At 35.9% G+C, this 12,247-nt stretch overlaps 2 protein-coding genes across 3 annotated transcripts in view; both read left to right on the top strand.

Annotated features, from left to right (window-relative positions):
- The window catches only part of LOC149113574 (gamma-glutamylcyclotransferase-like), a 146,318-nt gene that overhangs the window by 104,672 nt on the left and 29,399 nt on the right, over positions 1–12,247 (top strand). The gene's annotated exons all lie outside the window — the stretch shown is intronic.
- On the top strand, positions 930–12,185 carry LOC110069461 (uncharacterized). 2 transcript variants are annotated; one of them, XM_089286133.1, is made up of 4 exons: positions 930–1,134; positions 5,091–6,155; positions 7,231–9,050; positions 10,384–12,185. In XM_089286133.1, exons 2-4 carry the CDS (start codon positions 5,187–5,189, stop codon positions 10,481–10,483), a joined length of 2,889 nt encoding a protein of 962 aa, XP_089142259.1. In that variant the 5' UTR covers positions 930–1,134; positions 5,091–5,186; the 3' UTR covers positions 10,484–12,185. The 2 variants fall into 2 exon arrangements, with proteins under 2 accessions (XP_089142259.1, XP_089142260.1); XM_089286134.1 differs by lacking the exon at positions 930–1,134 and adding an exon at positions 1,726–1,812.

Below are 12,247 nucleotides of genomic sequence, written 5' to 3'. Positions count from 1 at the left end.
CTCCTTTAGTGAGTCCAAAATCTGATTTACACCCCTGGGCAAGATGATTAGCATCCCCAACCTTTTCTCATGGGGTTCCAACCCGCCGCCCCTCACCACACCTGGGATTTGCATGCAACTCATAGACTGGTGAATAATGACGGGTATCTTGAGTTTTGGTAGCTGATCAGAGCATCAGGAAAACATTGTAGAATGTCTTTTGAAACTATTTGTACCAAAACTATGGAAGGAGAGTGATCTTCACAGTTTATATAGATTTAAATTTTAATTTATAAACCAGCCTTTAAATAATAGGATAAAAACAAAAAATTATACCACGTAGAGAATATCGTGTTTATGCTAAAAGGGTTCTTCAAGGTTCTTGAATCTGTATATATGGACCACCCACAAAGTATAGGGGCTCAATGTATTGATCCTTTGTAGTTTAGTACTTTTTTTTTCATTTACTGTTTTACACTTTACATTATGTTGATCTAGTGGGAGATCTAGGGGATGGGGACTTTTCACTCTTAGATTTACGATCAACCAAATTCTGATACATTTGTCAATGGTCATACTCTAAGAATTTAGTCTACCATAAATACAATATCGCCTTGTTATATCAGGTTTATACCTGAAGATCAGAAAATTTGATAAATTTTCAGCTTAATTTACCAGCTCCGGGTACCAACAGTTTACACTCTTGCAACCAGGGTGGTATATTTATGAACGCAAGTGATGAGGGGAGCCATAACACCTCTTTCAAAAACTTTATTATCTCTATTTTGAAATCAAAATTAAAATTTCACGTGTAATGCTGATTGTTGAGAACAAAAGAAACCCTTTATCAAGCTTTGCCGCTTTTCAATGGCTTCCAACACTCTATTATCTTGCAAATACCAATGATAAGTCATTAGTTTGCGAGTGACCAATCAGAGAATAGATAAGTGTTTGGTGTTTCGGAGCGGAGTTCCGGTCGCGCAATGTTCAGTGTGAGTTGATAGAGGAGGAAGTTTATCTCGAGTGAGTGTACTGGAATTTTCGGGAGCTGAGTTAATATCCTCTGAAACGTAGCTAACTCAGTTTCAAAAGTTAGTTTACAACGATTACGATCGACGGAGGCACATAATTTGACGACAAAAAATCACGGACGAGGTGAGTTCAGCTTAGAAACCGTGCGCAACGCAGTAAGCGGTCGGATTTATTTTTGGTGGTGTTTTTTAGCGGACAGTTTGCTCACAGACTCTGATATTAAAGATGAACTGACTCGGTGCACTGTAAACTAGTGTAATAAATTCTGGTTATCCGCCAGAATTATTCTAAGTTGGTGAGAATTTGATAATTTTCAGTTTTTCGTACGCACTCTGTGTCATATGCATCACTCGCGATGCGATCAAATTTCGATTTGCGACACAACGTTTCCTTATTGTTCCAGATTATGTGGTCGTTTCCCGAAAATAGCTAAACGATCGTCTATGATATAGTTAGCTCAATACTTTCTTCTTTATCTGGACTGCTAAAACCCTGGATGTCGAGGAAAATTCATGTCACAGTGGTCTGTCTATATTTTACTGTCGGTTCGTGACAATTTTGACAACCAAGGTCACTCGTCCACGGAAATTTCGTGCGAAGCATTGTTACGAGCTTCTTCCGCAACGTTCTGTTTCGTTAGTATGACGTGAATTAAACGAGGAAAATCAGTGATGTATAGATCCCGAGGTTGTGTTCTCCGCTTGTAAGCATGACTTGCACATACCGTTCATCAGTTTATTTGTTTTGGCCGCTAATTCTATAGCCTTGAACTGACAGGGAGTCCATGTTGTCTTGTCTAAGGTATTTCCGATCCCTATTTCTTCAGTTCATCTTTCTGATAAGAGGATTATTTTTGTTATTTCGTTGGATCAGCCAGCAAATTGATAGTAGTTTTCATACTTCCAACCAAAATGAATCTCATTTGTTTACGATGGTTTCAGATAAAAAGTACTTCATGTAGGCTATGGACATCTCAGCTCACATCAGCAGAAAATTAGAATTTGCAATAACAGATTAATTATACCAATGTCCATTTCTTAGCGTTTTGCTCAAGCAACAAAATATTAGATTTACTTCATTCATTTTCTGATAGTAACATGCTTCAACAAGAAAAAGTCGACAAAGAAGAAGCTATTATCTGTAGTGTCTCTTAAGCCCAAATTGGACTCCTATAAATATTATTTATTTGTTCACCCCACCCCTTTAATAATTCAATTCTTCTACTAATAATTGAAATGATAGATAAGTATGATTTAAACTGCAATAATATTATTTGATTTCATTCAGTTGTATTTCCTACCTTGATTTATATCATTATTTATATTCAGTAACATCACAGCTGCTATGGTTTTATAGAGATGTTGAAAATATGTTTAATTTATCAAGATCTTAGTTGTGTAAACATAATTTTGAGTTGCACAATTTAAATTGTATAGCAGAATTCCATAGTTGATTAGGATTATCAGTGTTTCACTCTCTGTGGTGCTGGTCGTAAATGTTATTTTCGGCAAATTGTGTGATGATCATATAGGTTGCTATTAATATGAATTGACCCATGTCGACCTGAATCAGATATCTGCTGTGCCTTGGCCTGTGATGGGCAAAGACCTCATATCTATGCACATATAGATATTCAAAAACACAGCTGTTTACTGCACTTTCCAGGTGCAAGTTTTGATCTTTCATTGCATCTGTTTTATTTAAGGGGCTGTTTATACAGTCTTATGATTTTGATTCCTGTGCCAAGTGAAAAAGATTCTGACCTGCAAGGTTTAAAAGTCTGTGTTTTTGTTTTCAGCAATACTACAACCATGACGTTTTCATTCTGTTTAAATCAAATTATGCACACAGTATTTTGGTCAGGACTTGCTTGTTTAATCTGTATTGCAAAGAAAAGTATCAAGCACATTTTTTTCAGAATGTACTATGATTGTACTTGGTATATAAAGTTGGTAGTAGCTCACTCTCTTGACAATGGTGGAACCTGCTTGTTTTGTGCAGACAAATTTAATGCCTTTGCAGAATATGTAATTGTTTATCTAATATAGAATTATTAGTTTTACAGGGCTTTGATTAGGAGGGTGTTACATATCCAAAGAAGTTGTCTGTTGAGAAATATTTTCTCAAAAAATTATTTTGACTAAAAATGAATAAGAGACAGTACATTCCAAATAGGTGTCAGTTGAGGTCTGGAATAAGCGACGTTATATTTGTATAATATAAGCAGTATTCTAATTTCTAACTAGTGCTAAAACATTTGATCCATTGGTCAGTTTGTAATTAAAATTTGACGCCTGAAAGGTGAGGAATGGCTGAAATGTTTTGAAGTGTTCCTCGTGAGCAATATTTTCTGCTACTTATGATAAGCATATTAATTTTGAGATGCTTAAATTGAATACAAAATAGTCAAGGTTGCAGACGTCTTTGTAAACATTGTAAGTAATTAAATAACTACAGGGACCAAAGTGCCAATGATACATAAGGTCTAATCTATAGTGTAGGATACATGCAATTTATAACCAAAATTTGTTTTATTTAGTAAACAAAATTGTCCTCTCATCTATAGGAAGAAGTGTCTTAGTTTTGCATGTGTACATATGTCATTAGTGCTGAAAGAAAGACTGATCAGTCACAGTCAGCAAGGTGCTGAGCGCATTAATTTGAGACTGAGGTCATCATGGTTGGCTGGCTGTTAATATAGCAACTGCCCCTTATCCAAGTACCAGTCTGTCTATGTATGATAATGAATTTAAAGATTATGGCTAACTTAAGTAGAGACTTGGTAGGTGAATGTGTATTCTTCATGACAGAGTTCATCACAATGCTTTAATCACAATTTTTCTAGTCTTCTTGAGGCAATGAGGTCAATTTTAGAATGTTCAGGTGTTGCTGCTATTCACTCATCTACACGTGTACCTAAAAGGATATTACACCAAGGGGAACAATAATAGCGCTTCACAGCTTAACATCAAAAGGACTTGTTTGACACATCTAAATGTATGGCCAACCACGATTGGTGGGCACGAAGTGTAGTCATTTACATGTACTGCTAACACTGAGTGATCACAAGGTTATTTCTTAGCAATATCAATGACAATTAATTATGTAGATAGCCTATGAGTTATTGACTTATGTCTGGTCATTATTAGATTTTAAAGTTCTGAAATTAGTTATCCGTCAGGTTAAAAATAGCGATGGATGCAATTGCAGCTGGCAACATTCATTTAGGTACCACAAATGTCTTAACAAAAATTTGTCTGCTAAAAGTAATACTTGTTGTAAGGTTCCTCCCTTTTAAGAGACTCAATATATATTTCATATTCATTATTAATAGTTCTCTCCTCTGATGCAAATTGTGGAATAATAATTATTCCATGATTTGCGTCATAGAATTTTGAAAAGGATAATATGTGTTACTATTTTGATTCCTGCACCGAAGAAGATTGATGTCAGTTTCAAGGTTGCAGTTTCAGTATTACCTGCAGATATTAATTAAAGAAACATTTCAAGTACTTTGTCAAGCATGTGGTAAAAGTGTTGAGCAATACAGTTACACTTCAGTTCTTCATCAAATTGAATGCAAATATCGTGAATGCGGGTATTGTTATAAATAACTCAAGAGCCCTCTAGCTCATGATATGATAGGGGTGAAGAGGTCTGGAGACTGAAAGTCTCAAAATCAGTCTGTCTGTTGTAATCCATTAATCTTTCATAATTTGTTTGACACATCAAAATTATCTAGCTGGGCATGATTGGTAGAAACTGAGTATAACAGCTATTAACAACCAACATTGTGCAATATATCCTGAGTGCTGACCATGACCATGATTTATTTCATGATATAAATTACCCCTAGTTCAATAACAATTAGTGTATTGTATTGCATGTGAACTTCCTGATACCTGTAATATACAAGTATAACCCAAATTTCCTTGATAAAGACTTTTTCAGCTGCACTTTGCACAGACAAGAATACTTGGTAAACTAAGAGATCTATGACATACATGTACAGTGCAGTCACTGTAAATTTTGGTCCACAAAATAATGACATTTGTGCTTATTTCTGTGTTTTGTTTCAGGTCTTTGCAAGTACATTACTATTCAGCTTATCTGTGTCCTGCCAAGGCCTTGTCTAGTGAAAACCTTGCTTGATATAATTCATTGTGCAGAATAGCATGCCGAAGGAGATGATAAATGGATCTTCTGTGGATTCTCTAGTACTCAACAAAATTCAAAAGCCCAAGAAAGTTGTTCCCTCTTTGCATCAAAACTCTACATCCAGTAACACAGCAAAACAGAAGAATACAGATCTCTTTCTCGGAAGTGACCACAATCCAAGTCTGATCAAGAGCTCAGAAGGTTTATTTGTGTTGGAGAACGGCAATGGAGTGGACTCCTCTAATGGAACACCACTTGTACTGCGGAAAGATCGGCTAGTTCAAGAAATAGAAAACAGTCTTGCAGAAATAGAGGATCATTATTCTAGCACCAGTAAGCTAGAAGAGGAGAGGTCTGTTGTTGAAATGGAAAGGAATTCTTTACTGAAAGACATTGAAGAAACAATAACAGAAATCCAGAATCATGTGCTTAATTCTTCAGATCTGGCACTTGAGAAGGGCGCTTTACAAGAAGAGTGTGATGGTCTTCGTGGCCAAGTGGATCACTTAAAGACAATGCTAGATAATTCAGATGATGTTGAAAATGGTGAGGAGATTGATGGTCTGTATCCTCTATCCAAAAAACTGAAGCAACAAAACATGGCTTTGAAAGCCGAGATTGACAAGTTGACTTTAGAGAATGAGAACTTAAGGAGTAAGGAACAGAATGCTGATTGTGATGGTGTTCCTTCAGATTTAATGACAAGAGAACTAGAACTGCTACATGATGAGAATGCAAACTTGCAAAAACTGCTTCAAATGGCTGAACAGTCAGAAGATAATATGGCTAAGGAACTGACAACATGCCACTCTAAGTTCACTGAAATGCAGAAATTAAATGAGAGCTTGAAGAAGGAAACAAAACAGTTGAAATCCTTGAAAGAGCAGCTGGAATTAGACAGAGAAGACCTTGAAGAAGAAGTTGAAAGTTTGCAGAAAAGATTGAATGTGAGTGGAGATCAAAATGGAAATTCTTTGATGTTGAAGGTGAGGTACAATGTATGCATTTGTACTCATAGCTGCCATGAAACTTATTGTCATTTTCAGAAAGGTTATGAAACCTCTCAGGCTCTGCCTTGCACCGGTCACCTATTTCTTTTACTTCTCATTCAATCGCAGCAAAATAGCAAGTTACACGGCTAAGGAGGAGGCTGAAACCAAGTGAATAAGCTTTTTAAAGTGTTTTTCATCTCTAGATGATAACGTGAATAATGCAATTTTCATTGTAAATTCACATACTTGACATGACTTGTGTAAATTTAGCAAGTTTCTGGTATTACAGTGAATGGCATCTAAACAGCTGCATGTATGAGTTACATGTACACTGTACACAACATATAAACATCGCAAATGTCACAGTTTGCGCATCTTACAGTATCATGATGATAGGTTTTCCAACTGAACTGGACAACCAGTCGTGTTAAATCACAATGTTTATTGATCCAATTTGAAAAACTGAATGGCAAATATAATCACTGTACTGCATTGCAAACTAAATCTGATCTGAATAGACAAAGAATAACTTGTTGAAAGTCGTGTAACAATAGGAATTGATTGTCCGTGAAACTATAAACTACTTTCCTTGCATGCAAATCATAAACAAAGCCTATAAGGGGACGACAACTGAATTACAATGTCATTACATATCTCTATTCCGATTCTGAAGCGAACTATGTAAACAAAAGAATGAAGAGCGAGTGTTATCAAAAGAGCTATAACACTGCCAACATTACACACAAGGCACGCTGCCTTTACGTTTTGGTGCGCAAAGGTTATGATGTCACAGGATGTGACAAAAGTATAATGTATGATATGCTACACATCTCAAAAATTTAAGTCCAAATTTTTCAAGTTAGTTGTAAGTTGTAATCCGTTTTGATCTTGTCCACCCATAACCATGCTTATTCCTCTATGGTTTATTATTATCTCTTTGGTGTTTTTCTATCTTCAAGTTGATAAACTTTCATTTTCAGGTTTTCTTCAATTAAAAGGTAATTTTGTACTTGGCCAAAATAACTCAAAATAATGTTCTTCTAAAAATTAATACCCTGTTCTTTTCTAGGAATCAAGAGAAGATTTAGCAAAAGCTCAAAAGAAGTCTGCGCTTCTTGAAAAAGAGAACAGTACACTGAATAAGAAAATTGAACAACTTGTGAAAGAAATCCAACAAATGAAAGATGAAAGGGAAACAGAATCAGAATCCAGTGCCATGCCTAAAGCTGCCCAGAATGTCCAGCAGTTAAAGTCAGCTCTTGAAAAACTGAACAAAGAAACATCATCACTTCATGATTCTTTGGAAAAGGCAGAAAAGGAGATTGCTTCCTTGAAAGATGACCTGGAGAAGGAGAAACAGGAAAAAGAAGAGTTAAAATTGGGTGTAAGTGAAAAAGGAAAAGAGCAGAAAACCAAGAAAGAAAAGGAGTCTGAAACAAGCAAGGGTGGCGAAGATCAAGTTAGTGAAGTGGAAGCTTTGAAGAAAGAGGTTTATAATTTAAAAAGTGAATGTGAGTGCCTTTCTGAAACTGTAGCCAAGACTGCTAATGAGAAAAGAAAGATGGCTAAAGAAATTGAAACACTCAATGAAGATAAAGCCAACCTTGAATCAAAAGTGGTCAAGTCGGAAGGGGTCATTCAAGATTTAACCAAAATCAAGTCTGAGAAAGAACAGCTTGAAGGATCACATTCAAACTTGCGAACTTCTTATGAAGAACTTGCACAGAAATTAGAAATTACCAGTAAAAACAACAGCAAAAAAGATGAAATGTTGAAGAGAACATTAGCAGATAAAGACTCAGTTGAACAGCTCTGTAGAGACCACGAGGTCACATTAGAAAAGCTGAAGAGAGATTTGGCAGCATCAAAGCAAGATGTGTCATTAAAAAGCGATGAAGTAAAACTGCTGAGAAAGAATTTTGAGGAACAAAGAAAAGAGTTGTCCACAGCTTGTGAGAGTGAACAAAAAGATAAGCAGAGACTACAAAGAGAAATACAAGACATGTCCGAGAGATTGAAGTCCTCTGAGAAGGAGTTGAATGCGGTACTGCAATCGCAGACAAATAAAGGATCAGAACTGCAAAACTTGAGAATTACAGTTGATGAGATGAGAAAAGAGCTAATACTAACAAAGCAAAACTTGAGAGAGGCAGAAGAAGCAAAAACGAGTGCACAGGAAAAGACTCAAATGGCTGAAAAGGCTATGGAGGACCTAGAGAAGTCAAATGCTGTTTTTAATGATATGGCTATGGAGAAATCGTTGGAGCTTTCTCGCATGAAGAGAACTCTAGAAAAGAAGGTGGAAAAACTAACAAAAGAGAACATGGAAATGCGACAGAAATTTGGTCTCGAGGTACCAACGTCAACCAGGTCTCAAACCCCACCCAGGTTATCTCCGGTAGCTGTTCATAAGCAGAAGATCCCAAGTCTTGATGTTAATTTGGAACATCTGTCTAAACCATCCCAAAGAGAAAGAAACGATGTACAGGGACAACCAAGGGATCAAAACCCTTCATCTCGAGTGATAGCAATGAATGGACCAATGTCAGATAAAAGATTAAGGCGATCAAGTGTTGACAGTGATTCCTCTATTGGCCATCAGAATCTTGAGTCTGGTTATGTAAAACCTCAACGTAACAAGGAGATTCTGGATTCTACTCCATCAGGCTACAGGGTCCTTGCCTCTGATGTTTCCTCTGCTCCTCCAAAGCAGCAGTTTACAAGTTCTGTTGTACATGTTATGACATCCCCAGGACGGGATCAGAATCATTCCAATTTCACTAAGGAAGAGTCTGGGTATGACAGGGCAAGTTATAATCATTGGAAAGATGATGAAAGGAACTGGGAAGAAAGACCAATGGAGGAACAGAAGCTAGAAGAAAGAGAAAGGTATTGCTGCAATTAATACAGTGTATCACCTGTTGGTAGTTTAATCTTTAGACAGTTGTTAAGTTGTAGATCAAACATGAAATATCATATTTAACCACATTTCCAAACACTGAGAAGAGAGTTGAAAATACAATGTGTAGCCAAATATTTTTGATTAACTGCAAGGTTTTTGGAAATGTGGTCAAACTCGGTCTTTCATGTTTGATAAGTGAGTTTGAGAAGTATATTTCTAACTATGCTGCTTCAAGGCAAATTAATTTATGGAGTCCTGACTCATGTACAGCATTAGCTAATTTGTGCTACTTTCATAACAGTAATTGACCATTTTAGACTTACTGATTAAACTGTGAGTTCTTTTGCTAGTCATCACAGTAAAATTTATTTCATATTGTTCTGAGAATCTTGATGTACATCAAGTTTCTTCCTTTTATTTATGGCTTCTTTCTGATCAATGTAAGAACACAAGTACATTGCTCTTTAGCATTTGGGGTTTACATTAGATATTATTTCACACATTTATATACTCTGTTTTTTAACAATGCTCTTGCTTAATAATGCTGTTGTCTTATAAACTGTTAAAGTATTGCTCACTGCTAAAAGAAGCTTTTCTTGAAACCCTCAAATCACTTGGCACCATTAGTAATCTGAGGCTAAACATGTGCAATCAGATGCTGCAACTTATCGCCTTTCGGTGTACATGTAGGTGCAGAGTTATTGGCAAATTCCTGCAGTCAAATTACCTTATACGTGTAATGCAGATTAGGTATGTACATCACAAAATATCCTCATTGTCATCATCATCGTCACCATCATTATCATCATCTGCATTTACATTCTGGCTCTTAATGCACCAAGCATTCACTGCACTTAATTTGACTAGCTTGAGCTCTTGATGTGTGGCATTGTCTTGTGTAGTTTGACTGAGCCATAAAGATGCTTTGTGCTGCACTTACACTATACCTTAGTTACAAAAAGAAAGCTTCTCTGGAATAGTTTGATGTAGCTTGGCTCAGCAACTGCATTCCTTTGAAAGAGATGTCTGAGTAATATATCAGCAATGTTTTATTACTCAGATCAGAGTAGTGTCATACCGGTAATAATTATTGGGAAGTGGAGTGTGGTGTTATGAATGGCTATGTAGTTGTGATCTTAGGCAAAGTTAAGCAGGGTTAAGCAAGTGTAGTTAGTATCCTTTCTTACTCATTCTGTAGATATTTTCAGGGCAAATGTTAACATGGCAACATCTTCCTGGCTATACAAGATGTGGTTATTTCAGAACCTGTACCTGAAGCTAAGATCAGATCATGTGTTAACAAATTACTTTCTATTACAGGGCTCCAGATAACACAGTCAAGCAAGACAACAGTGAATCAGCATTTCAAGTTGTAGGATATCGAAAGGGTGGAAAAGTTCTTCATGAACATTGGGTGTGATCACTTTTACCAAGTTCTTTATTTCTTATCCTGGTGTACAGAAATTGCTTTTGATAAGTTAAGGCATTGCTTGATTGTTATGCATGATTGCAACCTGTACATGTATGTGGAATTTTACTTTTTAAAGTGAATTCTTTGAGAGAGCCACAACCCCCTGTTATTTTATATCAGTGGGACACAAAAGCATAACTCATTCATTTTACATTTCTTGATAATTTTCGGTAGTAACAATGTATATTTAGGGTACTGCCATTGTCATTTTCAGGAGTGATCAATTAAGTAATTGAATGATTTGTCACTTTGAAAGTGCACATATATTTTTTTAACCAAAAATTACTATAAAAAGAGCTTGATTAGTTTTTGTATGGAACAAAATTGCTATGTTAGTTTAAGTGGATCTCTTCTGTTACCTCATTTGCAACACTGCCAGAGAATCATTGAGATCCAAGCCAGAAACTTCCATGCATATTTGGTTGGTTGTTCTGTTTCTCTAAGTAGACAATACTTAAATCTCTACACATACATTTATATCATCACATTGTGTTGTTCCAGAAAATATCCATACCATTCCAACTTAAGGTTTCTTGGGTTTACCCCCTAGCTTGATACATTCCTGTAAAATATCTGGCTTTTACAGCACCAACCCCTCCAAGGGATTTCTTATGACTTATTATAAGGTGGGTATGGATGTTTTCTGGAGCTGCATATTGCTGCTGCTTCAAAGGACAAAATTTTCATGGATGTATTATGTCATCGATAATGAGTAGCCAGGTATTAATTTTTAGGAGTTGGCAGTCAGCCTAATAATACATGTAAGATGGTGGGTTAAGATTATTTTTAAAAGTGCTCTGTTTTGGTGTTCCTGGTTTAAACATGTTCATTATTGGGTAAATTTCTGCCTGCTATGATCATTGTTCATTGTTTGTAAAAACTATGTAAAAAGAAAAAAAAATCTCAGCTGTCTACCATACACTTCATTTAAATAGGATGTTTCAGAAATATCCATACCCCTCCCATGGAAGGTATTATAGTTTGAAACCACCTCCCCCTATCCCTCTGGAAATTTCCTCTTGGAACTTCATACAACCCCATGGGGTGGGTATGGATATTTTCTGTTACCTTGCAATGTTTGGCCAGATAATTTTGTGGTCTATTACTAACAACAAATTATGTACCCTACTTGATTATCTTTTTTATTCTCATTGCCGGTTTGCTTGGTAATGTATTATTTATTATGTAAGGAGAAATTAGATATTAGTCACCCTTAGGAATTTTAAGTTTTGATGAACCATGTTTTCCATGAAGGACATTCACCGCAATGTTATTTAAAGCTGCTTTGTATTTGTTGTTGCGATTATCATAATCCTATTGTAATTTTTATTATGATGCTATTGTAAAATTAGATGATTAATAGCAAAGAGTCCATTGGGGAGTGCTAATATAATTTTATCGTATTGTGTTTAGACTGGTCCTGTACAGATGGTTATCATTAATTTAGAATTTCACGTGACATGAAATCCAAATAGATTCGTCAATCCAACCTTTCGTAAGGGCTATGTTATATAAAGAACTCAATCAGAAAAGTAAAGTTGGTGATATTCAAGCACCTGGTAGTACATCGGTTGTTTTCTTTTGTAAAATAGATTTGGAAATGTTGTACTTCAACAAATACAATCTAATAAAGGGAAACAATTTGTAACAATTAGTGTCAGTGTAATTGAGATTGAGGTCATGTGACTTAGCTCTAGTGTTTGGGCCGGGGAT

The sequence above is a fragment of the Orbicella faveolata genome, unplaced genomic scaffold, assembly GCF_042242905.1.
Source record: "Orbicella faveolata isolate gen_17 unplaced genomic scaffold, um_ofav_v1 contig_14, whole genome shotgun sequence".
NCBI lineage: Eukaryota > Metazoa > Cnidaria > Anthozoa > Scleractinia > Merulinidae > Orbicella > Orbicella faveolata.
Note: the sequence above shows the minus strand (reverse complement) of the source record. Positions and strands in the feature narration are given on the sequence as shown.